Source organism: Magnolia sinica, chromosome 4 (assembly GCF_029962835.1).
Source record: "Magnolia sinica isolate HGM2019 chromosome 4, MsV1, whole genome shotgun sequence".
Classification (NCBI taxonomy): domain Eukaryota; kingdom Viridiplantae; phylum Streptophyta; class Magnoliopsida; order Magnoliales; family Magnoliaceae; genus Magnolia; species Magnolia sinica.
The window spans coordinates 23,237,684-23,265,031 of NC_080576.1; the positions used below are offsets into that span (position 1 = coordinate 23,237,684).

At 41.9% G+C, this 27,348-nt stretch overlaps 1 protein-coding gene across 5 annotated transcripts in view; it reads right to left on the minus strand.

Moving 5' to 3' along the window:
- Window positions 1–373: 373 nt before the first annotated feature.
- The window catches only part of LOC131242783 (putative methyltransferase At1g22800, mitochondrial), a 33,244-nt gene continuing 6,269 nt past the window's right edge, over window positions 374–27,348 (minus strand). The window contains exons 3-11 of one of the 5 annotated variants that reach the window (XM_058241661.1): window positions 25,516–25,594; window positions 11,024–11,165; window positions 10,820–10,889; window positions 10,332–10,396; window positions 10,118–10,196; window positions 9,467–9,554; window positions 6,926–6,990; window positions 6,735–6,828; window positions 374–801 (exon numbers count right to left, since the gene is read on the minus strand). In XM_058241661.1, coding sequence (XP_058097644.1) covers window positions 6,769–6,828; window positions 6,926–6,990; window positions 9,467–9,554; window positions 10,118–10,196; window positions 10,332–10,396; window positions 10,820–10,889; window positions 11,024–11,165; window positions 25,516–25,594 — 648 coding nt within the window. In that variant the 3' untranslated portion in view covers window positions 374–801; window positions 6,735–6,768. Of the gene's footprint in view, window positions 802–5,908; window positions 6,080–6,734; window positions 6,829–6,925; window positions 6,991–9,466; window positions 9,555–10,117; window positions 10,197–10,331; window positions 10,397–10,819; window positions 10,890–11,023; window positions 11,166–25,515; window positions 25,595–27,348 lie in introns of those variants that run through there. The other 4 variants (XM_058241659.1, XM_058241658.1, XM_058241662.1 and 1 more) reach the window with 4 other exon arrangements.

Genomic DNA, 27,348 nt, shown 5'->3' on the forward strand with positions numbered 1-27,348 from the left:
GTGGTCCCTACCTCAAAGATGACTACATGCAAAAATCAGGCTGGTCCACTCATTAGGTGGGCCACAACTACATAAAAAGAATGGACAGGTTCAAAAACCTTGCCAAACCACATTCAGTGTAAACTGTGGCCACCCGATAGATAGACCAGCCTAATTTTTGTGTACAGTCATCTTCATGGTAGGGACCCTTTATGCACCACTCGGACGTCCCACACAGTTGGCACATGTAATGCGCAGTTTGTGTGGGGGGCTACCGATCCTTGCTTCAGCTGGAATCATAGCCATGAGCTGAAAGTCGTGACAGCACTATTCGATTGAGCAATGTGAACTATTACATTTAACCACTGCACTACGTTGCATTTGCAATGAACCATGAAAACTATCCATGCATGCGTTTTTCTTTTTACTTTCAGGGATAAACCAAAATGGAACCTATGAATTCAAGGTTGTAACATAATGCTACATTCATGAGCTACGGCTAGACCATACAAGCAAGGAATGGAGAAATACATCAAGATAATAGATTACAAAAGCCTATGTCAATAATCTGGTTTGAAACTGGTTTAAGGCATTCTTAAATAATCGATTAAAAGATTGGAAACAAATAAGGTGCATTCCCTCTGCATATACCGAATTACAGATGCTTGTTGGCAAGAGAAGAACCCACGAAAGAGGATGGAGACGAGGCTAGCCGTTGCTCCCAAATTGCTTCTCGATGTCCTTGAATGATATGGTGGCAGAACCCCTCTTCTTCGCCTTTTGTTGCGATGAATGCTCTCTCCATCCTGTCATGTAGATTACCTACATTGCCCATGCACATTGTCAATTTCAAACGCTCAATAACCAACTTCAAAAGAGAGATGATTATACATATTATACTCCACATCCATTACATTTTAATCTTAGCAGCTTGCATTGGGCTGTCTCATCTGTTGATATTCCTGAATGGAGCTTTGCTAAGCCCCCCTTTACTCCAAGGTATTCCAAACATAATGGCTCTTACATAATGGAAACAGTGGGAACCGTTATGCATTATGGGGCCGTATCGGCCACTGCATAAAAAATGGTCCGTAACAGGGCTGAAATAGTTTTTTGACCATTATGGCCCGTATCATAATGATAATGGTGGTGGCTGTTATGGCTACCATTACCGTTATTGAATACGTTACTCTACCCGCACCTTCACTTGTGACCACACGAGCCAACCTAGTCCATGCATCAGGTGGGCCACATCTTGGAGAATGACCTGGCCCAGCAATCAGGCTGGTCAACTCATCATGTAGGTCATACATGAACGATTACATAAAAGAAAGTGCAAAAGGTACACATTCATCTTACTCCTGTGGGCTGCCTGATCAATGGAGCAACCTGATTTTGGGCCAGGTCATCTACAGGCATGATCATTTGTTGAGGTGCCTGATGGCTTAGCAAAACCAACCCTTAAAAATCAAGCAATGAGGGAAACAACTAAAATCAAGAGAAAAATGGGATTCAATTGAAAACAAAGAGAACTCCATTGGTTTTCTTGTATTTGAGACAACCTAAAGGGGATGAATATATAGAGATTTACAGCCATCTATACAAGGTAAATTAGAAATACAGAATCATATAATTAACTATACAAGGCATGTGGCTATACAAGGCATGCGGCTATACAATGCATCCCAAAAACTAATGCTGGTCATCGACAAGTAATAATTTGCCAACTAGAAATGAGTGACGTGCAGAAGTAAGGGACTTCGTGAAAATGTCTGCAATTTGATCATGGGATGCGACATGTGGAAGAGAAATGAGCCCAGACTGAAACTTCTCTAGGATGAAGTGATAGTCAACTTCAATATGCTTTGTCTGTTCATGGAAAACAGGGTTGGAAGCAATCTGAATGTCACTCAGACTATCGACATAGAGTGGAGTAGGATTCTGTAGATGCACGCCCAATTCTGAAAGAAGACCACGTAACCAAACAAGCTCACTACAAGCAGTGGACATCGCTCGATACTCGGCTTCCATGTTGGATTTGGAAATAGTAGCCTGCTTCTTACACTTCCAAAAGATGAGAGAAGTGCCGAGAAAAAAACAATAACCAGTGGTAGATCGTCGTGTGAGAGCGCAACCGGTCCAGTCCGCATCCGAATAAGCACGAAGGTCCAGAGGTGCCGTAGAGGAGAAGAACAGTGATCGATCTAGAGTTCCATGTAGCTACCGAAGGATGCGTAACACCGCAGTCATATGCAGAGTCCGATGAGCAGAAACAAACTGGCTGACAACTTGGACAGCATAGGCAATATCAGGGCAAGTCATTGTTAAGTAAACCAGACTCTCAACCAAATGGCGCTATAATGTGGGATCCACAAGAAGATGACCATCGTCACGGCTATATTGAACGTTAAGTTATAAGGGAGTCTGAACTGTCTTCTGATCCGTCAATGAGGCTAAAGCGAGATCCTTTGTATATTTACGCTGGCTGACCAGGATGCCATGTTGAGAACGTGAAAATTCAAGCCCAAGAAAGTTTGTTAGAGGGCCAAGGTCCTTCATCTTGAATGATGATTTCAGAACGTCCTTGAATGCCGAGATGTCAGTAGCATCACTACCAATCAAGAGTAGGTTGTCAACATATACGAGAACAATGACGATACCATGATTAGTAGTGCGCAAAAATAACGATAGATCATGACCACTCTAAGTAAAGCCAGCACCCGTAACAACATCGTAAAAGGGTTGGAACCATGCCCGAGATGCCTGTTTGAGGCCGTACAGAGCTTTCTTTAGGCGACATACCCTATTGGCAGGGATTAAAGAGCCAAGAGGAGGTTGCAAATTATACTGTTTCTTGGAGGTCACCATGAAGAAAAGCATTTTTCACATCTATCTGAACGAGTGGTCAGAAACGAACGGATGACATTGCTAGAAGAGTACGAACAGTTTTCATCTTGGCCACAGGAGCGAATGTCTCATCATAATCAATTATGTGTTCCTGTTTGTATCCCTAAGCTACAAGCCGAGCCATGTATCGATCCAATGATCCATCAAATTTGAGTTTTACAGAATAAATCCATTTACTACCAATTAATTGTTGGTCAGTGGGTCGAATGACAATGTCCCACGTATGATTATCATCCAATGCTGCAAGTTTTTCTGTCATAGCCTTCCTCCAACAATCATGAGTGGCTGCCTGAGTGTATGAAGTAAGAATAGATACAGTATCTAGAGTAGCATTCATGACAGACATAGAGCATATCAAGCAATCATATTGTCGATGTACACGAGCAGAACGACGTATCGAGGTAGGTTCAGGATCTGCAACAGGTATAGTAGGTTCGGGTTGAGTAATAGGTGGTGGATCTGTACGTGGTCGTAGTGAGTAAACCTGTAACGGACGAGGGAGAGTACTCGATTCAAAAGGAATGTCAGGAAAGGCGATAAGACCAAGAGAGCTTGGTGCGTGCGGAGGAGCAACAGATAAATGAAAGGTAATATGTTCAAGAAAAACAACATGTCGGGAAACCCGAACATGACGAGAAACCGGATCCTAACATCAAAAACCCTTCTGAGTTTCTCGAAATCCCAAGTACATACATTTTACTGATTTTGGATATAGTTTGTTACGTTCACGTGAAGCCAGGTGAACATAACATACACGACCAAAAACACAAAATGTGAAATATGTAGAGGTAAGCCGGTGAGAACAAAGTAGGCAGATTTACTGTTCAGAACTTTGGTTAGCATCTGGTTAATCAAGTACACTAAATGTAACATTGCTTCCGCCCAGAAAGAACGAGGAACACTCATAGTTATCATCAGGGTGTTGGCAGTTTCAATAATATGATGATTTTTTCGTTCAGTCACCCCGTTCTATTGTGAAGTATCAAAACAGGTGGTCTGATGAATAATCTTATGACCGTAAAGATATGTACGAAAATCTGTTAAGAGATATTCCCCCCCTGAGTCAGAGCGGAGAGTTTGAATTGGTACCCGAAATTGAGTGTCCACCATAAAGTGAAATAACTTGAATTTTTCAAAAACCTGTGACTTAAAGTGCAGAAAGTAAATCAAGGTGTAACATGTGAAATTATCAATGAATATAACATAGTATCATAACCTAGAGAGAGACATAATTGGTGAAGAACCCCAGACATCCGTATATACTACTTCAAACATAAAATATGATTTTGTATTACTTGGAGGAAATGGAATACACTTACTTTTTCAAAGACAACAAGAATAATCCAAATCACTTTTATTAAGAGAAATATTTCCTAGCATGTCAGAAGAAAATAACTGAATTAACCGATCGGAATGTGGATAACCCAGGCGAAAGTGCCACAGTTTCTACAATTTATTTGCCGAACAAATATCTGATGAAGATGGAGAAAAGAAACAACGAGCCGGAGTGACAGATGGATCAAAGTCCAGCACGTACAGACGACCATGCCGCCTACTCATCCCAAGTACCTTCCCCGTTGTCAGATCCTGCACAAAACAACAGTTTGGAAAAAATATGACTAAGGAGTTATTGGATGTAAGTTGACCAACGGAAATTAAATTGGAGGAGAGGTTAGGAATATGAAACACATCACGAAGGGTAAACTGGCGATGGACAGATGGAGAAAAGGTCAAGGATCCAACGGACTGAATGGGTAATCTAGTATCATCCGCAGTAGAAATAGTCTGATTTCTAGTGTAGGGACAAATATCGCGAAGATGAGAAACAGCACCAATCATATGATTGGAAGCACCCGAATCAAAGAACCATGTAGAAGATGAGGATATACCTGTCATACCGGCCGCAGAAAGGGCCTGCACGATTTGCTGGAGCATCGCATGAGTCAAAGGTGAGGAAAGACCTTCAGCAGAGACAGTAGATGCAGTATCACTACCAGAATGCTCGAAGGAATTAGTGGCAGAAATAGTAAAAAGAGCACGAACACGACCATGACTACGACCACCACGTTCACGGCCGAAAAAAGATGCATAGACACGTGAACGGCAGTCCTGAATACCATGACCAGTCCGTCGACAATAAGCACATCAATCTTTGCACTGAGCGACGACATGACCAACTTTGTTGCAGCCGCGACAAGTCAAAGGAGTGGAACCACGGTTTGGCGCAGTGGTGGACACAGCAAGCATCAGATCAGATGATCCCGGAGTTGGGGAAGTAAGAGAACTTTCAGTCGTTATTCCTCAGCCAATAAATCATTAATAACCGAATTCAATGAAGGAGTAGAGCTACGGTTCAGGAGAGCAGCCCGACAATGCTCAAATTCTGGAGGCAGCTTCATAAGAAACTGTCGAACTTGCGCACTCTCGTGCATAGTTTGTAATGTCTTAAAGTCATGAGAAAATGCATGATCCATCATAGCCATCTCTGTCCAAATTGCGACAATTTTAGAGTAGAATGATTGCATATCGCTGTCATCCTGAGTAAGGTTAACCAGATCTTGTTCCAGGCGGTATAACCGATCCGCATTACTCTGTTAATAAATTGTATAGAAATGCTCCCACATTGCCTTAGCAGTATGGTGAGGTGTGAGGCCAACAACAATGGACCGATCGACCGAATCGAGAATCTAGGTAATAATCCGTCCATTTTTCTTTTCCCACTCAGCGAATTTGTCGGCATCGGTGGAAGTGGGGACAGTAACCGATCCATCAATTAGTCCCCACAAACCACGACCCTTGAGGAAGATCTGAAAGTGGATGGCCCATAGATTGTAGTTGGTTCCATCAAAACTACAACGTGAGGCCTCTGTACGAGATGAGTCCTTGTCCATAGATCTGAAGTAATGGAAATCACGCGAAGAGTAGCAGCAGAAGGAAGTTCTGGATGTAACAGGCAGCAGAAGAGTCGCAGCAGGCAGTAGAAGGAGATACCCAAGGGATGGAGCGAATCGCAGCAACAGCAACAGGGGTTGCTGGATCAGGATCTGGATCGAACGCAGCAACAGGGGCATGCGGAAGGGCTGAGGGACCAGCAGGGGTGGTCGGATTTGTCAGGAGATGACGCAGGAACGACCGGATCTGTCAGGAGGCGGTGTCGGTGACGAAAGAGGTGCCGAATTAGGATCGGTATGCTCTGATACCATGAAAACAAAGAGAACTCCTTTGGTTTTCTTGCATTTGAGAAAACCCAAAGGGGTTGAATATATAGAGATCTACAGCCATCTATACAAGGTAAATTAGAAATACAGAATCATCTAATTGGCTATACAAGGCATGCGGCTATACAAGGCATGCAGCTATACAAGGCATGCGACCTGTCTAACATCAATTGGGTATTAGAATAAACACAGGATCCAATCATTGGGAGAAATTCAACAACAGAATGGAAATTGGGTGGTGTGACAGAGAGAATATGATTTCCAAAGATGAAAGGTAAAAGCTGCATTTCGATGCATTAGTGAATTGAACTGAGAATATTTCATTTTATCATAAGGAAATAACAAACAAATATAATGATGTCTCCTTGTATTCATAATGAAGACATGCAACCCTCAGTGTGAATGCTAAAAAGAAGATTACAATTTGGCTATTTCCAATTATTAGACCAGTGACTGCAATTCAAACAAATAGTACATCCAAACAAACCCAAAATGATTGCGTTGAATGATTTACTAATCAACCAGTATTCATTGGGTTTAACCATATTTATTGTAATGTTAATCCCAAAGTCCATCATAAATTAACTGATGCATTAGTGATGGCTGAAATTTTTAATATGCTGTCTTCACCTGAAATGTTGCTGGCACAGTACCGTCCTCCGCTTCAAACATTGACTGGTACACTGCGGCACTCGCCAAAGCCGTGTCCTTCTTTAAAATCTGACTTTGAACAACCACAAGTTAAAATAACGAAAGAGAACTCGAGGAAGAGTATATATCTATTGCAAGAGGACACTTATATATATTCTAAGAAGCCTTACATTGTTTCTCTGAAAAAGAGCATTAGTTTCGCCCATTGCCCGCAGATGTTCAATCAGCTCCAAAGCTGCATTGAAACAGAAATGAATGATAAGAAACGGGCAATTTATGATAACTGATCAGGCAGTGACTTCTGATACCAATAAGGACTGTTGCAGCAGCTAAAGTAGGTTGCGAGAAATTCTCAAGTTTATATTACAACAAGGTTGCTACTCCTGGCGATGAAAGTATGAAACACAAGTGCAATAACATGTCACCCAATAGGTGTTTAATGTGCCAAGCCTGTTGGATCATCATCATCTAAGCCTTAACCCAACTAATTGAGGTCAGCTACGTCATACTGTTCCAATTCATGATGGAAGTTCTGCCATAAGTTTGACACTGACTGCCAATCTGACGCAACTCTCCTCCTTTATGCAGGCTTGGGAGTGGCAATGAGAGCACAAAACTCCCACAAGGGCAATGCAATAGACTATTACATAGGTTGATTGCAACCAAGTGCAAATATCACTTTCATCCAAGAAATGCCGCTTGTGAAGATATACACACTGTATACAGTAATTTGTGGTTTTTGTTAACTAACCTTCGCCATCCTTTCGCAGACCCTCATCAGTGCTCATTTATCTAGGCCGTTCTAGTGCTCATTTATCTAGGCCTTCCATTAGAACAGCCACCTTTGGATAGGCCACTCTTGAAACCCGACGTTGGAACCATGCAAAAAGTAGCCGACAATGTCCATTCAGTGGATGGTCAATACAATTGTATTGATCATCCAGTTAATGGACATTGTCGGCTACTTTTTGCATGGTTCAGACCATCTGATCAATCTGGGTTTCAGCAGTGGCCTATCCAAGGTCAATGAACCTGGATCAATGAGCATACTCACTGATAAGATCAGGTAAAGGTTAACACTTTTCACCAACATGGTGAAGGTCAACAAAATCCTAATCCAATAATATGCTTCTTCTTCATCATCATCAAGATAACCATAATCATCATAATCATCTCTTTCATCAGCATCATCATCTTAGCTTGTCCCAGCTATTGGAGTCAGCTTCATCATTGCTTAGCAGAAGTTCAGCGACGACTGGGTGCCCACCTAACATCAATCCTCTTCTACCCAGATGGTTATGCATTATTGTATAATATAGCTATAAGACTTGTAATAAACTATTAATAATTCTGACGTAACAAGTTTGAAATAAATTGTATAATATAGCTGTAAGACTGATAATATACTGAATAATAATTCTAAGATAACAATTTTGAAATATATTTTAATATCTCCAAGCAGCAATGTGGTAACGAAAGCATTTTGATGACCAAAATCATGGATCGAACTTGGCTAATGATCATCATCCTCTTGTCAAGGTTAGGTAACTACATGATGACCTTTGTAAGTTAAACGCAGACATGTTGTTGGTCAGACACACACACACGAGGTGTCAGGCATGCACCTATGACAAATCCAACGTGGCAAAGAAATTTAACATTATAATTATTATATTTATAATTATTTTTTTTTAAAAAAAAAAAAAAAACAACAACAACAAATAAGGATGCTAATTCAAACAGTTATAAAATATAGGAAAATATATCAAGATACATGGAAACGCAATTTAGTTGTATGAATGCTATAGATGAATAATTCCAAAGAAAAATTAAAGTATTGCTGAGTAGCCAGGCCTAAATTTATCCACCACTTTTTTCTTTTTCTTTTTCTTTTTTTTCTTTTTTTAAAAGATAAATCAAAGACTTTATTGAAGAAAACAGATAAAAGTATCCACCACAATTTTCATCTGAGTTGTCACTGCAATTTTTGGCCCATAACCCATCCACACAGCAGACCACCAGATCAACAGTTCCGATCACCTTATGTTTGCCACATCATGCACCTTGAGGAGGGAACTGCATAGAACTTTCATGCAGTGCACAGTGCATATCAGCGTTCCTCTTGATTTAGTTATGCCACCATATGAAACTATTGAGTGCTGGTGCTGCTGTGGCTACTCACGAGAGTAGGATCTCAAATCGTCCTCTCACCACTGTGCAGACCCAGGCCATTCATCAGAGGGCCCCACCATACATGCTTCGTGGCCCAAACGTCAAGCTCATCCAGTCATCACAAGGCCATGCGTACATCAGATGTGGGCTATTGGTGACTTCTTAACCATTCATTTTTTTCATGCATGGTCCACCTGATGACTAGAGTAGCTCGACTCCAGACCAAGGCACAAACATAATGGAAGCCCAGATGGACAGCCCGGATCTCTCACACATGCCACATTTGCATGTGTTGGGAGAATACAATTAAAAATACCAATTGTTTTCTTCAAGTACTAATGCAGGTAGCTTCAAGTCATTAACAGTTGATGCAGAGGGTTACATACGAGGGTGCAGGTCTACAAACATAACAAGGTTTACATATGCAAGCAACAGCTTCAAGAGCCATAAAAGGATGGCTTCCTGTAATCAAATATAGTCAGAACATGCAACCATTTCGTGGAGCTGGAAATAAAAAAACTACAAAGAGAAATACTCACCGCTATCATATCGGACCGTATACTCATCAACGTCAACGCCTGGAAGGGTGAAGCCTGCCCTCGTCAGAAGGTTGCCTGCATCCCTGACCTGAATAAGACAACCAAAAAGTCTAACAAGAACTAGATATTACCTCAACTCCCCTAAATCCAGTAACTACTGTATCACTGTATGGTCTTCTTGCATTACAGGCGATATGCTAGCTAAAATGCTTACCACACAATAACCAACTAATAAGTTGGTTGTAATAAGTGAATAGAACAAGAATATTATGACACTGTGCAAGGTACATGGCATACTATACCCACATGAATGAGGAAGAACACCCATTTGCACCTATGCTGATGCTAACACAGGATAAGAACATAGACTGCATGGAAACACAACAAGTGCATATATGTGTGTGTCCCTGGATGTATCTTTATTTACGTAAAAACATCGTCTGTAAATATGCACGTACTGGCCTATACATGCATCAGAATATGCAGGCATCAATAATAATAATAATAATTACTAAAAATTAATTTTACAGATCAATAATGGTACCAAGAATTAATTTTACAGATCAATAATGATACCCCAGCATGTAAAGCTGGAAGTTGGAAACTTGGAAGGTCATGCCCACCATTGAGATATCCAAGGAAGGTACATACTTGTGCTAGAGGAGATATCCGTGGACTGATGCCTCCCTCACGCTCCAGTTGTGCTATAGTGCATGCTATCCGTAGCTCCCTAATCATCCAGTCCAGTTATGAGGCAAATAAAACAGCAAGGAATTGCAAAATTTCAAAGTTATACAGGCTCTGGAACAACTAAAATTAAAATAAATAAATAAATAAAACTTTCGTTTAAGTAAAAATAGACAACTTTAGAGTCTCTCCACCAAGAATAGCTGCTAGAAATAGGCCATCAGGCTTCAGAGCCAATCTACACTGCCATGGGTGCACATAACATGTCAGCATATAGACAGAAAAATACGGAAACCGTGTGTGTGTATCTGTCTCTCTGTAAGGCTTCATTCAGATGTCCTCAAAAGGTCAGGATGACAGGATGCTTTTCAACCCAAATTAATATCTGAAACATTTTGGATCAAACCTTAACCATTTCAGTTCAGACCTGCAACATTACATGTATTAATTTGGGTTGGGAGAAGACAAGAAAAATGGGTTCCACACAATGCAGTTCCTGAAATCCCTGCCACCCCAAAGTCACAGTGGAACAGATAATCATCCACTTCTTATCTGTTTGGCAGTCAGCCAAAATATCAGCCCCATTGGCAACTTGGGAGACACCCGAATGCACCAAAAAGGAAAGAAATGAAAAGCATCTGTAATCAAATGCAGAGAAATGCATACTTGTATCATAGCTCCAGGAAGATCATTTGTCCAATGAAGTCCCAAGCAACTGATTACCAAATCTAAAGAGCTTCACAAATAAAATCCATTACTGAGTAAAAAAATATGCTCCCCTCAATCAACCCATTTTATGAAGGAATTTGCAAAGGTCCTATGTATTTTCTTCACAACATGGTCTCCAGTCATATGCTGGACCGAGCATACCTTTCCTTTATAGGGAGGAATTCTTCATCACCAACCACAAAATGCGTTTCAAGATTGTTATCAGACACATCTGCCTCAGCATCTTTACACAATTTCACCATGTCATATGACATATCCATCATAATGAGCTTTTGAATAGCACCTGCCATCAGAGAACAGGCAAATTCAGCTGCAACTTGTATGGCTGATGGAATTTGGTCGTATTCAATAGACTGGTATGATTAGAAGCAAGATGGTGTCATGAACCGAAAATATGGATAGTCCATAGGTTAATACCATGCTAAGTTTCAGAAGACATCATTGTTTAATAGTTGAAAGTTACAACACATTAAGATTGAATAGAGCAAAGTGAGTAATGCATCATACAATAATATCACTAATTCCCATTTCCTAGACACCAAGCTTGACTAGACATTATGCAACTGTCTTCCATGGGGTGAATTGATAACGAAATATGGAATAAATGCTTTTTATCAAACACATCACCTGCTAAATATGATTCAAGGTTTCATATATATGGTTCTTGATGCAGGAATAACCAAAGCAAGAAAAGAAAAGCAAAAGAAGGTACAGAAAATAAGATCCATTAGGGGGAATGACTGCATCTATGATAGATGTAAACATGAATCATCCCATAAAAATCAGCACGCTAGGTCGGAGCTCTTCATGAAAAACTGATCTTTTCCATGAAACACTAATGGTTACTCAAAGATCATTGGATGAATAAATAGGAGGTGAAATATCCTCTTAGGCACTACTAATACCAGAAACAGTGGGTGTATGTTTGGTATATGCCTTTTTTTTTTTTTGAAAGATAACGTGAGAAAATGTATTAAAAAAGGAAGAAAAGGTACAGAGGAGACTGAACTGCTGAGGTAGCAGTGCTGTTAGGCCAATAAAAACTCAAAATTACAGTCCAGAGGATTAACAGAATAGACAGCCCACTCGACCAAACAGTGAATGGCTCCAAGGAAGGTGACATTCGCGGAGTCGGCCCTGTCGTTAAAACATCGGTTATTCCGTTCAGTCCAAACAGCCCACCAGACAGCAAGGAGGGCCATACGCCAAAGAGGGGTGCGCTGCTTCCCACGGTTGACCCCGTGCCAAGAGTCCAGGAGGCTGGGGGTAGAGATCGGGAAGCACCAAGAGACATTAAACCGAGATAGCAATTCCGACCATATCCTGTGGAGATAAGGGCAGTGGATGAAGAGATGGTCCACCGATTCTTCGTTAGCCATGCAGCAGACACAAATATTTGTTATCATCATTCCCCACTTCCTCAAGTTGTAAACGGTTAGGACCTTCTTATTTCTGACCAGCCAACCGAAGATCGCAATCTTGGGTGGGACCATATACCTCCAGCCATAGTAATGCAAAGGCCCAGCAGGGCGGGGGAGAGTACTGATCAAAAAGCCGTAAAGGGACTTAACAGAGAAGGTGCCTTGCTTATCTGGGTTCCATATGAGACGATCCGGGCCGTTGGAGAAAGGCGGGAGATTATAAAGACGCGGGAGGAGAGCAGTAAGCTCCGCAAATTCCCGGTCACTGAGATTTCTCCTGAAGACAATATTCCAGACCATGGCTCCACCAACTGTGGAATAACAGTCAACAACCAATATGAGAGGGGCTTTAGCAACGCGAAATAAGTGCAGATAGGAAGAAGAGAGAGTTTCATTTCCCAGCCAAGGGTCTAACCAGAAGCGAATGCGATTACCCGTGCCAACGGAAAAGGAAATGCCATGAAGGACTGTGGACTTGGTGGATTGAATATCTCTCCAAATGGTGGACGTTTTGTGATTGCTGCAGGTTTTTGACCACCATCCCCCTTCAGATGAACCATATTTTGCTTTTATCAGCCTGTTCCAGAGGGCGCTGTCGTCGTTCCCCAGCCTCCATATCCATTTTCCCAAGAGAGCAGAGTTCATGAGTTTAAGATCTCTAACGCCAGCCCCACCATCTTTCATCTGACTGCAGACCACCTTCCAGTTAACAAGATGAAATTTATCCTTTTCAGACTTGCCGGGCCACAGGAAATCCCTTCTAAGTTTTTCCAGAGTCTTCACGATTGATGCCGGACATTTGAACAAGGACATGAAGTAAGTGGGGAGGTTGGATAGCGCAGATTTGATGAGAGTTAAGCGTCCCCCCAAGGATAGGTACCTACTTTTCCAGTTAGCTAAGTAATATCTGACCCTCTCAATGACCTTATCCTAGGCCTTCTTGGGAGGCTTTCCGATGCACAGCGGAAGACCCACAAAGGAGGAAGGAAAATGACCCACCGAGCAGCGAAAGAGATCCACATACTCAGAGGTTTCAGCTTCCTCCATGTTCACCCCCAGCATAACGGATTTGGACATGTTGACAGATAGACCCGACACCGCCTCAAAGCACCGGATTATAGTGTAGAGATTGCAAACTTTGTCCCGGTCAGCTTCGCTGAACAAAAGGGTGTCATCAGCGAACTGGATGTGGGAGATTGGGTTGGACAACCCCTCCACCATGAATCCACTAGTTAAGCCGGCTTCCTGACCTCGGCTGAGCATTCTGGAGAGGGCCTCACCCACGATCAAAAAAAGAAATGGGGAGAGAGGGTCGCCTTGGCGCAACCCCCTAGAGCTTGGGAAGAAACCTTTCGGAGAGCCATTAATTAGGACTGAGAACCTAGCCGAAGCAACACATTCTTTAATCCATTTTCTCCACCTGTCGCCAAAGCCCATCCTCTAAAGCATGAATAGGAGGAACTCCCAGTCGACGTGATCATAGGCCTTGTGGATGTCCAACTTGCAGATAAGGCCCTTTAACTTTGAATTGTGTCTGGAGTGGAGGCATTCATTAGCGATGAGGGCACAGTCGATGATTTGCCTACCAGGGATAAAGGCGCTTTGGTGGATAGAAATGACGGAATCGATCACCCCTAATAGGCGGGATGCGAGGACTTTGGCAAGGATCTTGTAAGGGCCCCCGATCAGGCTTATCGGCTGAAAATCAGGCAAGGTGTTAGCTCCCGGACTTTTCGAAATGAGGGCGATGAAGGAAGCCCCTAACCCTTTGGACAACCTGCCTCTCGCATGAAATTCAGAGAAGAAATCCATAACCTCCTTCTGAATAAACTCCCAGAACCACTGAAAAAAGGCGATTGGAAAGCCGTCAGGACCGGACGCTCTATCTCCTTCCAACTCGTCAATGGCCCTCTTGACCTCGAGGGTTGAAAAAGGGGCCTCCAGGGCGGCAGCAACAGATATAGGGTCGAAAGGGAGATGAAGAAGCGATGGCCTGGCCCAACCGTCGCTTCTCAGAAGCTCACTGTAATACCGAACAGCTTCTTCAGCAATGAGATCCTTGTCATCAGTATAGGTCTCCCCGATCACCAAGCTACTTATCGAGTTTGATCTGTGTCGTTCGCTGGCCATGCAGTGAAAGAATTTAGTATTTTTGTCACCTTGACGGATCCACTTGCATCGCGATTTCTGACGCCAAGAGATTTCCTCCTCCTTAAGGGCCCGTTTGGCCGGGTGGATTGGAAGGGTTTGAATGGTATTAGGGTGGATGGCATGGATTTCTAGGTAATAATGGTGTTGTCAGTGGATTGTCTGGATTGATATATCCCTGGATTGCTATATCCAGTCTGTTTGGCGCGCCCGGCCAATCCCGGTTTTAAACTTTCTCATCCCTTCTAATCCCTCGAACCAAACACGTCCCAGGCACAGTTGAAGGATTAGGGTGGATTTGATGGGATTTAAATGTAATGATGGTGATGTCAGCGGATTGTCTTGAGATACCTGGGATTGGGATCAGATCACCGACTCTGTTTGGCACGCCAGGCCAATCCCAGGATTTGACTTCCAATCCCTTCCAATACCATCCAATCCCTTCCAATCCGACCGGCCAAACGGGCCCTAAGATGGGCAGCAAGGGATTGGATCAGCTGGATCCTTCTAAGGAAGAACTGAGAAGGAGTGTGGCCCTCTTCAATATCCCTATCCATATTCTGCAGCTCAGCAAGAACAGCCGCAGAATCGACTTCTCTTTTCCGTGCCTCCTCCCCTCGCCATGCCTTAAGATTACGTTTTATCATTTGTAATTTGCTACATAGCCTGTGACCAGCAAATCCAGGTATGGAAGGAGCCGTCCACCAATCTTTAATCATCTGAGTGAAGCCTTCGAGCTGAAACCAGGCGATATCGAATCGGAATGGTTTGGGGCCCCAGTTACAGTCGTCGACAGCCAGCAAGATGGGGGTGTGGTCAAAAGTGGGTCTGGGGAGCGGAGATTGGGAGGTTTGGAGAAAATGTTCCAACCAATCAGCCGAGACTAAAAAACGATCAATCCTGGATAGGGTGGGAGACGCCCTGCCATTCGTCCAAGTGAATTTAGCTCCCAGCAGTGGGAGATCAACTAGCTCTTCTTCTTCTATCCAATGAGAGAACCTTTGCATACCCGCTGACACCCTACCTCCCTGGGATTTTTCATCAGCCGTCCGAATAATGTTAAAATCACCCCCTATGCACCAGGGACCGTCGAATTTCACCCTGGCAGCGTGAAGTTCCTCCCAGAAGGCCTGCCTTTGGGAATCCTGATTAGGGCCATAAACAGAGGAAATTAGGCAGGTAAAATTAGAAGAAATTTCTTTCAAAATAATCGACCGAGAAAAAAGACCACTCCACGAAGCAACGAGCTTCCAAGAAGAAGCCTTCCAAGCCATAATGATTCCGCCAGAGGCACCATTTGCGTCCAACGTAGCCCATTGCGCGGAAGGAGTAGACCAGACCGAGGCAAGAAGCTTGTCACTGAACTTTTGAACTTTGGTTTCTTGAAGACATATCACGTCAGCCTTGCATCTGTCAGTAATAGTTTTAATGAGACGTCGCTTCCGCTTGGACCCCACCCCTCGGACATTTCAAGATAACACTCTCATTTAGAAACCGAGCTTCCCCGAATAGAGGAAACCCGAGAAGAGACATGGTTGGATGGTGTGGGGCTGAGTGTCAGGCTCTGGAGCTCCCTGTTGCGACTCGACTTGGAGGGGCCTTTCCTGGGAGGCCTGGCTTGAGACAGCGGCCAACCACGTTCTTCAATGCACTGAAAGAGAAATGAAATCTTCCGGATGGTCACCGAAAGATACCCCGATGACACGGCCAACGTGGCCCATCGCATCTCTGATCCACCTTTTCCTCTGTATCTTGCGAATCAGATCGGCTCTCTAGTCAACCGAGTCCTTCAGAAGTAACAGAGCCGGAGGAGACACCCCCTCTCTACGATCCTCCCTAATCTGGAGAGGCTCGGCCTCCAGCACAGTATCGCCGTAATCATCCCGGAACATCTTCACCATAGCCTGCCCTGGGAAGAGATCGGAATCTGCCATAGATCTAGGAGAGAGAACAGACGAGGGGTACTCCTGATCCGAGCTGCAGGGCTCTTCGTCGGGGACAAGAAGAGAGTCCTCACTGGAAGAAGAAGAGATAACCTGCGAGGAAGGGAGAAGGGGAAGTAGGGGAAGAGTCAGAGTCCAGGGTCTCAATGCTCAATTTCTTACGAGTGGAGACCAAAGCTGTAGATCTAGCGGCACGTGTAGATTTCGCAGGCAGCAAGTGAGGCCACGTGGAGATAGGATCAGCCGGTGGGGTTACGAACGGGCGGGGATTAGCCTCTGAAACCGAAGCAGAAATCGAAGCGTCGATGTTGAGGTCAAAGGAACACCCGGAAACGCCATCTGTCGAAGGGGGGAGGGATTGGCGACACGCGTTTCCCTCGGGACGCGAGGGGGAGCATGAGAGGCACGCGTGGTGCTTAGACGACGGCCGCGTGTATCCGTCAGAGAGAAAAAGAGGACCCGCATTAAATGCTAGTTGCTGAAAAAGGGGGCCCGGGTCAGACACGAGAGAACATCGGGTCGTCTGCGTGGCTGGGGCCTCGACCGGATGGGGACGCGTGTCCATACCGACTGTCTCACAGGGGCGTGCATCAGACGCCTTACCGCGTCGGTCAAAAAGTCTGCTAGAGCCAATGGAGAGTGGCACGTCGCGGGTTCAAAATATGGTGCTCCGCGCGGCATCGAGGAGGGGACACCTTCAGCAACTTCGCGTTGCACCAGAGGAGCTGCACCTGCAGCCATGGCCGATAAAGTGTGGCTATTTCCCGTCTCAATGGGCACCGCCGAGAGGTTTCTTGCGCGCCAGATGTCGCCCCAGCATGGGGATGGAACGGATGGATCCTCTCGTTGGATAGGGAGGAAGAGGTCAGTACCAGCAGCCTTAACACGGATGTGGGGAGGGAGAGGGATCCCCTTCTTCCGTCGGATTCTGGCCCGAATAAACCCCACTTCATCTCCATTAAGAGTTTTGAGATCGATTTCGACCAAGGTCCCGAGGCTAGAGGCAGCGAGGTTGAAAAACTCTGCAAACTAGAGTTCGAGAGGGATCGACCAAATCAACACCCAGAAATCCTCCATCCCGAAACATGAGAATTCTTCCCAATTCATCATCTTAGCAACTGGGCCATCTTTGTGGATAGCTCCCGCAACAATCAGCATGTCCGGGTTGACTTCAGGTTTGACGTCAATCCACAGCTCGTTATACCCGATGGGTTTGATATCATACAGCTCCAGAGGGTACCGACAGCATTCGTCTAGCCACGTCTTTACTTCTTCGATGGAAGCACCTACTTTCGTGATCGCCACCGCTGATCTCCTAAGGTGGCCACCATACGAAGCCATTTTCTCGGCAGGGACAACTATGGGGGAGTCCTTCGATCCAGGTTCCTTGTCAATAGTGATATCCCTGACGGCAGTAGTCTCCACTTCAGCTGAGGCCACCTGACGATTTACAGGAAGATACCTGAGGAGGGCCACCTTAAAGGGTGCACTGGCAGAGGAGGGGGCGATAAGCTGTTCCTTCCGGCCTAGGGACGAAGACGAAGTTAAGGGGGGATTTTTCCTTCCGGTTGGGATTGAAAGTTGATTCGTGATCTGAGTCTGGTTCACCAGAGCATCGCGATTGACTCCCTTTCTTTAATTTCTCTCCAGCCCGAATCTAGCACGGTGAACAAGCAACTTGTTCGCCCCAAAACTCTGACCGTGAAGCATCGATACAGCTCTGGATAGCTCCTCTTCCAAGCTCATCCTGATGAGTGCAAATCCCCTGTATTCACCACTCATTTTATCTCTGGGCATTATTACATCCATGACCGCCCCTGCTCTCCCGAAAACCCTTTCAAGATTTAAAGGAAACCACCCAGAAGGATATCCCTTTACAAAGATCGTAGGAAGAGAGTCGTATCTGTCGGAGCCCTTTCTTTGACCCCGTTTTTTCCTTTCAACCTGAGTCCATTCTGATAATTTCTTCCCCTTTTGGTTTGCGGAATCCTTCACTGATGTATCTCTACTCCGTACTGTGTTATCGTCTTGAGCATCAGTCGTCGTCATCGTTATCAAAGTCGTCGTCGTCGTCAGGAGCGGTGGAGCATCAGTCGTCGAGCAGCAGTCATCGTCATCGTCATCGTATTTTTTCCTGACAATTGCATCAGTCGTCGAGCAGCAATCATCGTCATCGTTTGGTATATGCCTTTTTACATCAATCATTTTTATATCTGAGAATGATCAACATTGTGATCCATTTGCAATTCTATCTTTTCTTGCTATGCCTTTTTACAATTTCATTGTTCTTCTTTTCTGTTGTTTTCTTAAAATATACACACTTCTACTGATTTCTAACAAATGGTTATCGAATGTGGTGGGAAAAGTTGCATTTTTTGTATGCATTCCCAGATTCAACAACCCCCCCTTCTCTCCCCTTTCGTTGTTTTATGCTTATGTATCCCTTTTTCTACGTTTAACTTTAGTTAGTTTGGTTGGTTAATTGCTGGAATTTGAATTTGCTATAGTTTTTTAGAATTTCTAGTTTGGTACATTACACAACAATATATTAGTAAACTTATGTGGTGAGTCATGCAACTCATTGATTGTAATAGACCATTAGATAGTGCTTGATTGTAATCAACTCGTTGATTGTAATAGTCTATTACATTGCGCCTGCAAGAGTTTTATGCTCTCACTGGTGGTCCCAGTCTAGATAAAGGAGGGCAGTATCAAGTTGGCAGCCAACGTCAAATTTATGCCAAAACTTCAAACATGAATCCAAACAATATGACATTCCAAACCTATGATTGGGCATTCCCTATAAGCAATGTGCTGCCATTGAACCTGGGTGCAGTGAGAAATAGGCAAGGGTTGGCTAGGGCCTCGCAAGCGATGTGCTACAACAACACTCGATTGCTGTGAGAAGTAGGCAAGGATTCCCACACCATTCCGGATGCATGCATGTAAAGAAGCTAGCTTAGGAGAATAAGATTCATCTTGCCACATGGAATATAGGAACATTGACAAATAAAAGTATGGAGTTAGTAGATACGAATATGATGAAACGAAGGAGACTTAGCATAACTTGTGTTCAGGGGACCAAGTGGAAAAGGAACAAAATGGATATAAGCTTTGTACATAGCAAAGGGCATAATAGAAATGGGGTAGGGATAATGATAGATAAAGATTTAAAGGATAAAGTTGTAGATGTTAAAAGAATAGGTTTCAGGATTTTATTAACAGAACTTCTGTTATGAGAGGAGGTAGGCAATATTATTAGCGCGTATATGTCATGGGTAGGGTTAGACGATAGAATGAAGAGACAAGTTTGGGAAGATATAGATGGACTAATGCAAGAAATTTCAAACAGAGAGAGGATATTTGTAGGAGAAGAATTGAATGGTCATATAGAAAAAGAAAGTAGAGAATATGAGAGGGTATATAGAGGAAATGGTTTTGGGAGAAAAAATAAGATGGGGGAAGCTATCCTTGATTTCGGTATGGCATACCATCTAAATCTAGCAAACACATACTTTATGAAGAGAGATGACATTTAATAACTTTCAAAAGTGGATCATATAAGCCAAACAAATTTCTTTCTACTTGGGAAGACAAAACAATCAAAATATGTAAGGATTGCAAGGTGACACCTAGAAAGAGTTTGACTAGACAACATAGGTTGATGGTTATGCATATGATTACGTTAAGAAATGGAAGAAATGGAATGAAATTAATAGGTGTCCAAAAACTAGGTGATGGAATTTAAAATGAGAGAAAATAATGTTATTTAGAAATAAATTGATGAAAGAAGGAAAGTGGAATGTTGAGGAAGAAGTACATTTTATGTAGAATGAGATGGCTTAGTACATTAACAAAGTGACAAAAGATGTTTTAGGAGCATCTAGAGGGAAAAGCCAATCATATATGGAAACTTGGTGGTAGAATGACAACGTACAAAAAGCTATTAACGAGAAACATGCATGTTTTAAAGCCTAGCAACAAACCAGAAACAATAAAAATCTTAAATAATATAGACATGCCAAAAAGATTGCTAAAAAAGTAGTTGAGGCCTAACTTAAGGCTTGTGATGATCTTTACAATATATTGGGGACAAAGGAGGGTAAGAAAGATGACTTCAAATATGCAAAAATGAAAGAAAAGAGGAGTAGGAACCTAGATCATGTTAGATGCATAAAGAGCAATGACTAGAGGATACAAGTCATGGACAATGAGATCAAAGAAAGGTAGAAAAGCTATTTTCAAAACTTGTGAAATGGCAATCACTCTAAGAGCATAGAGATATATGGAACAATGAACTCTAACAACGTCAAAATCCATAAATACTTCTGTAGGATTAGGATATTTGAAGTGGAAAAAGCTTTGAGAATGATGAAACAAAGAATTGCCCTTGGACCATATGGTATACCAATAGAGATTTGGAAGTGTATGGGAGATATGGGGTAACTTTGGTTGACGAGTTGTTCAACAAGATTGTGAGATTGAAGAAAATGCCCGACAAATTGAGGAATAGTATTGCGGTATCTATTTATAAGAATAAAAGAGACATACAAAGCTACACTAACAATCGTGGGATTAAACTTATAAACCATAGTATGAAACTTTGGGAAAGAGTTGAGCAAAGACTAAGGGCATGTTTGTTAAATCCAAAATCCAAAGTTTGAATCTGAAATCTGAATCTAAAGTCTGAATCTGAAGTCGGAAAACTAATAATGAATCTAGAATAACTAGTTTGTTAACTAATATCTGAAATGTTTGAAATATGTTAATTTGACACATTTACCCATATGAAACAATCATGATTGAATCCCTATCATTAAAACTTCATGGATTCCACGGGAATGTTTATTTGCCATCCAACCTGTTGATATGCTAGGTGGGGCCCACCATGATGTTAGTGAGAAATCCACCCGTCCATCCATTTTGCGAGCTCATTTTAGGACACATGACCAAATATGAGGTGGATACTCAAGTGGGCCACATGAGAGGGAAAATTGGAGAAAGAAATGTCTACCATTGAAACTTTCCTTGGCTCTCTACCTTGATGTTTATATGCCATCCAAATCATTTATAAGTTCATGAACGTTGGGATGAAGTGAAAAAACAAAATACTTGGGCTGATACAAAACTTTTGTGACCATACTAATGTTTCAACGTTGGAATTTTCCTACCCACCTTTTCTTTTGCGGCCCACTTGACTCTTGTATCCTGGTCATTTTTGGCATCAAGTCCAAAAATGAGCTCAAAAAACGGATGGACGGGTTAGATTTATCATAAACATCACGGTGGGCCCCACGTAGGTTTCCAACACAAGAACATGTGAAAGGTTGGCGATGAGAATCGGGTGTCCCCAAATCCGGCGAGATTGCGTACCAACCCAGTCAGGATTAACTAGAGACGGACATTCAAGGGCTTTGTGAGTCCTACCATGATATGTGTTTTATCCACACCGTTCATCCATTTTTTTTCATATCATTTTAGAAAATAAGATAAAAATGAGGCAGATATAAGGCTTAAGTGGGCCACACTACAAGGAACAATGGAAATTGGGGGCATACCATTAAAACCTTCTTGGGGCCACGGAAGGCTCTAATCAAAATGATTTTTGTGTTTTCCCTTCATCTAGGTCCGCGTGACCTTATGAAGAGGTTAGATGGCAAATAACCTCACGGTGGACCTCAGGAAGGTTTTACGATAGTCATTCCATTCCCACTACTTTATGTGGTGTGGTCGACTTGAACTTCAGATATGCGTATTTTTTGGGATCATGCTTTAGAATGATATAAAAAAGTTGATGGACGGTATGGATGTGACACATAAATCATGGTGGACCCAGAAAAGTATCACATTAAAAGTTGGGTTGTTTATTACGTAAACAAGAAAATCTGGGCAATATTGGATTTTAAAATAATAATAATAATTGCGGAGCGCCTTTTGGATTCACCATTAAGTTAGACCTGGTTCACCGAAAAATTTCGGCATAAAATGATGGAGAGCTTTCCTTATTCGGCGTTAACAAACACCGCTAAACATCGAGCGCTTTCCATATTTCGTATTAAGTGAAGAATTTCAGCGTTAACAAACAGGCCCTAAGGTATGAGACAAATGTATCAAAAAATCAATTTGGTTTCATGCCATGAAGGTCTACCATTGAAGCTATTTTCCTACTTAGACAATTGATGGAAAATTTTAAGGAGAGGAGTAAGGGTTTCCACATGGTCATTATTAACTTACATTTACAATAGGGTCCCTAGAGAGTTGATCCGGTGGGTGTTGGGAGAGGAGTTTCAAGAGGATATACTAACATGATTAAAGATATGTACGAGGAAAAGGAGAAGAGTAAGGATCTCCATGTGCTCTTTATTGGTCCCTAGAGAGTTAATCTGGTGGGTGTTGGGAGAGAAAATTTCAAGAGGATCTACAAACATGATTAAGAATATATACAAGGAAGCAATAACAAATGTGCAGAGTGGAGAGACAAGTGAGTTCCCAATTATTATAGGATTGCACCAAGACATTGAGCCCATACCTTTTTGCATTTGTTATGGATGAGTTAATTAGGCATATACAGGAAGATATACCATGGTGGTGTATTTTGTTTCTAGGTGACATAGTTTTGATTGACAAGATGAAGGAGGGCGTAAATACAAAGCTAGACTTACAGAGAGGTGATTTAGAATCTAAAGGATTTAAAATTAGTCAAACTAAAACAGAGCATATGGAGTGCAATTTTAGTAACAATGGGAGTGGGAACAAGGAATTAGTAAAGATTGCCAACCAAGAAGTTTACCAAAATGACCACTTCCTATATCTTAGGTAAATAATTCATGAGAGTGGAGATTGAGAAGGATGTTGCTCAAAGAATTCAAGCAAGGTAGAATAAATAGAGATGCACCTTTGGAGTCATGTGATCGTCGTGAACCATTAAAACTGAAAGGGACATTTAATAGGATGGCAATAAGACCAGCTATGTTTTATGGGACTGAATGTTGGAGTGCAATTTTAGTAACAATGGGAGTGGGAAAAAGGAATTAGTAAAGACTGCCAACCAAGAAGTTTACCAAAATGACCACTTCCTATATCTTAGGTAAATAATTCATGAGAGAGGATATTGAGAAGGATGTTGCCCATAGATTTCAAGCAAGGTAGTAGAAATGGAGATGCACCTTTGGAGTTATGCGATCGTCGTGAACCATTAAAACTGAAAGGGACATTTTATAGGATGGCAATAAGACCAACTATGTTTTATGGGACTAAATGTTGGACAGTTGCAGAACAACGTGCCCATAGGATGTGTAGTTGAAATGAGAATGTTGAGAATGGATGAGTGGCAAGACAAAAAAAAAAAAACCAGATAAAATTAGAAATGTATGCATTTGAGGGAGTTTAGGAGTAGCACCAATAGGTGACAAGATGTGGGAAACTAGACTTGGATGGTTTGGTCATGTACAGTGGAACTAAAAACTGCCTAGTCAGGAGGAGTGAGTTCTTACCAGTTGAAGACTCTAAAAGGCAAGGGAATGTCCCAAAAGGATGTGGGTGGAGGTAGTAAGAAAAGACAATGACCTATGGTCTAGCTAAGGTACTAGCCTTTGATAGAGTGGAATGGCAGAAAAAGATTCATGTAGCTGACCCCAATTAGTTGGAATAAGGTTTAGATGATGATAATGATGATGATGATGATGATGATGTGAGTCATGCGACTTTTGTGATTTGTGAATGGAACAAAGATGAGTGACTACAGAAACCTCAAGTTTCATCTCAAAAGATACTTTCTTCATTTGTTCACCCATTCTAAGATTTAAAAGAATTATTCCATGATTTCGTCAATCTTTTATTTTTAGAAAATAATAAATAACAAATGCTCACGATCTACCTAGTAGCGATACAATAACCAGCCCCATGCTCAAGTAAAGGAGGTTTAATGTTTGGTAGGGAGCCAGTCCCTGACCTTTCGCCAAGGCTATGATGGTGATGAATAAATCACAAATATTTTTTAGAGAGAAAAATGGCACAGTTCCCCATGTTCCCTCCAAAACTCGACTACTCAAGCTCCAAGACACTTGAGTCATGAGTCAACAACTTATGGTTCAACCAAGCATCAAGTAAATAACAATTGGGTCCCAATAGGGCACTTTTGAAAAGGTTTAGCACTCTTGGTTTATCTTTATTCAACTGTTCATGTAAAATCTCTCTATCCAAGGTAATGGTAATCTAGAAAAATGAATTCTGGTGCAGAAGTTTCAGGTTACAAGAAATGGCCCTTTTTTTTTTTGAAAGATGATGCAATTTATTAGGGCCAAAAGCCAAAGAAAGAAAAACTATACCAAGCAGAAAGAAACAGGACAAAATAGAAATGAAAAACAAACAACAGAAAAGGAAAAATACAAAACCCGAAACCCCAGCTCAGAACAAACTCAAGGCAACCACTCTGATAACAACATAAACACCTGATTAATCACCCCATCCGAAGAAGTACTTTGGTTCCGAAAGACACGATTGTTTCTTTCCGACCACCATGACCAAGGCGTGGCGAAGAGGGCAAGTCTCCATCTCCGAGGGGAAAAGCAACCACCTGAAATGCCATGCTAGTAGCGAAACAGAGCATCTATTGATGCAGGCATAACCCATAAGATACTCGAAGATCGAAGGACGACAGACCACACAACCTCGAAGAAGGAACAGTAAATGAAGAGGTGACCCACTAACTCCCCCACTCGAAGACACAAGATGCAGATGTTAGGAAGCACCAAGCCTCTTTTATGGAGGTTTTAGGACAGAGAATCACAATCAGTTGACTCAGTTCCTGAGTTGATCGATAGGCGAACAAACAATTCATACATGCATAAGTGATATAGATCATGCTTGACTGCCATAAAAAAGTATCAACTTTTAGTGGACACAGTAGGATTTCACAAAATCCTTCCATTCATATATTCAGAGGTTCAAGACAAAGAAAAGTGTGTCCAAGTAGAAATTAAGATAAAGCACCATTGTCTTTTTTAAAGTAGACCAACGTGGTCTGTTAAATTAATGTAGACAACAAAATATAGAACAATGGGAAAGATTAAAAAAAAATATCAAAAAATAAAATAAAAGTAAATTGAGAATGGACTCTCACCACGCCCACGTAATAAACGCCTAACAGCTGCTAAGGAACCCCCCAAACATAGTGCTGTAGGAAATGTTCTTTTGCAATCCTGAAAAGAATTTACGGGAAAAAAGTCATGGAAATAAACAACAAAAGTTTGATTCTTGATTTGATTTACTCAAGCTTCCAAGGGCACATTTCGTCACACTAAGAATGCAGGGAGAACCGATGCTTTATGTAGTGCCAATAATAACGTTATTGGTGGTTGCTGATAAAAAGCATTCAAGGTATCCCAATATATACGAAATATAGCCAATATTATAGATAATATTAGCCAATGCATGCTGACATCTCACAATATTGAAATCCTTTAGTATAAATGCATTGTATCCTCAAAACATGCGATATTATCGCATGTATCATCGACAATAGTGTAAACAGTGTGAAAATCGGAAATGTGTGTGTGTGTGTGAAAAAGAATCTAGAAACCCTCAATTTTTGGACAAATCTCTTCCTATGAGTGTTTGACATCAGAGCATGATTAGAGTAGAGAAATCACTGTTTGATAGTGGAATCAGGCAGGAACTCAAAGGTGAGAGAAACTTGATTACATTTCCTTCTTTTTTTTTCTTGTTCTTTTTGTACATATGAATCCAAACTGTACTTTTTGTTCTTGTTAGTTTTTACTTGTGTCACTTTCTTTTATTGCTTATATTGTACGATATTTGAATGATATAAACCCATTTTGGATATAATGGTATCACTTGTGGCCGACAGCAGATGGTTTCATATCCTAAATAATGGATATTATCAAGCTTTTGTTTTATTCCTAAGTTTGTAATAATGTGTCTTTTAACATCTCCCAAAGTTTCACTCAAAAATTCCACCATTTTCCTAACATTTCCCCAATATTTCCCTCAAACTATGATGCATTTCCCAGTATTTGCAATATTATCAACAATATTGGTACAAGTTTCCACATCCTAGGGGTGCAATACGTACGACAATAATGACACATAAAACACTGAGAAGAACTGTGTGGTGCCTCACAGAATGAGGAGGTGATGATAAATTGATAATGGATATGACCCATTACCATTACATTCTCATTCGGGGGCGGATTCTGTGCGGTGGAGGATTTAGAGTATCCCACCCATCTGCATTGTGTGATGTCGAACACGGGTGCTGTATCTGAAAAAACATATGCATATGGTGGGCCTCATTAAATCCGATGACCATTCTTAGGGCAAATCTAAACAAGCCCCAAAGCCTTACAGTGAAGGAAAATTAATAATAAATAAAAGAACTGTACCCAATTTTGAATGGAAATCAGTATTGAAATTTCCAAATTCAATTCGGTAAAGCCAACAAGTTCGCAAGAATTTGCCATGTCGATTGCCAGAATGCCAATCACTCAAAGAATCGTAGTATCGACTCGGTGCAAGTAGCCAAACCAAATTGAGTTGACTCGTCGAGTCCCTCATCGATTATCAAGCATACACTAAGACGATAACTGAAACCATAGTACATTATAATGAAACACCATTTCAATCATCATAGAAATTCCAGACCAAACAGAGAGAAAGAAACTCGAAACAATTACAACCGAACCATGTTCAGTACCGCTGCAAATCCATATGAGCTGTCCTTCGCACATGCAGATTATTTGCTTCAAAGAAAACCAGTTGGAGGGGGTTAACCTCCAGAGACAAATATAAGACAGGTTTTTTTCTGTTTTTTCTTCAAGGATCATGCACACACGCACACGGACTTCCAACAACCCATTCCAATGGACTTCCTCTATAATCTCTCATTATCAGTTAAACAAGTTCAACTACTTCTATTCTTACTCATCCTAACAGG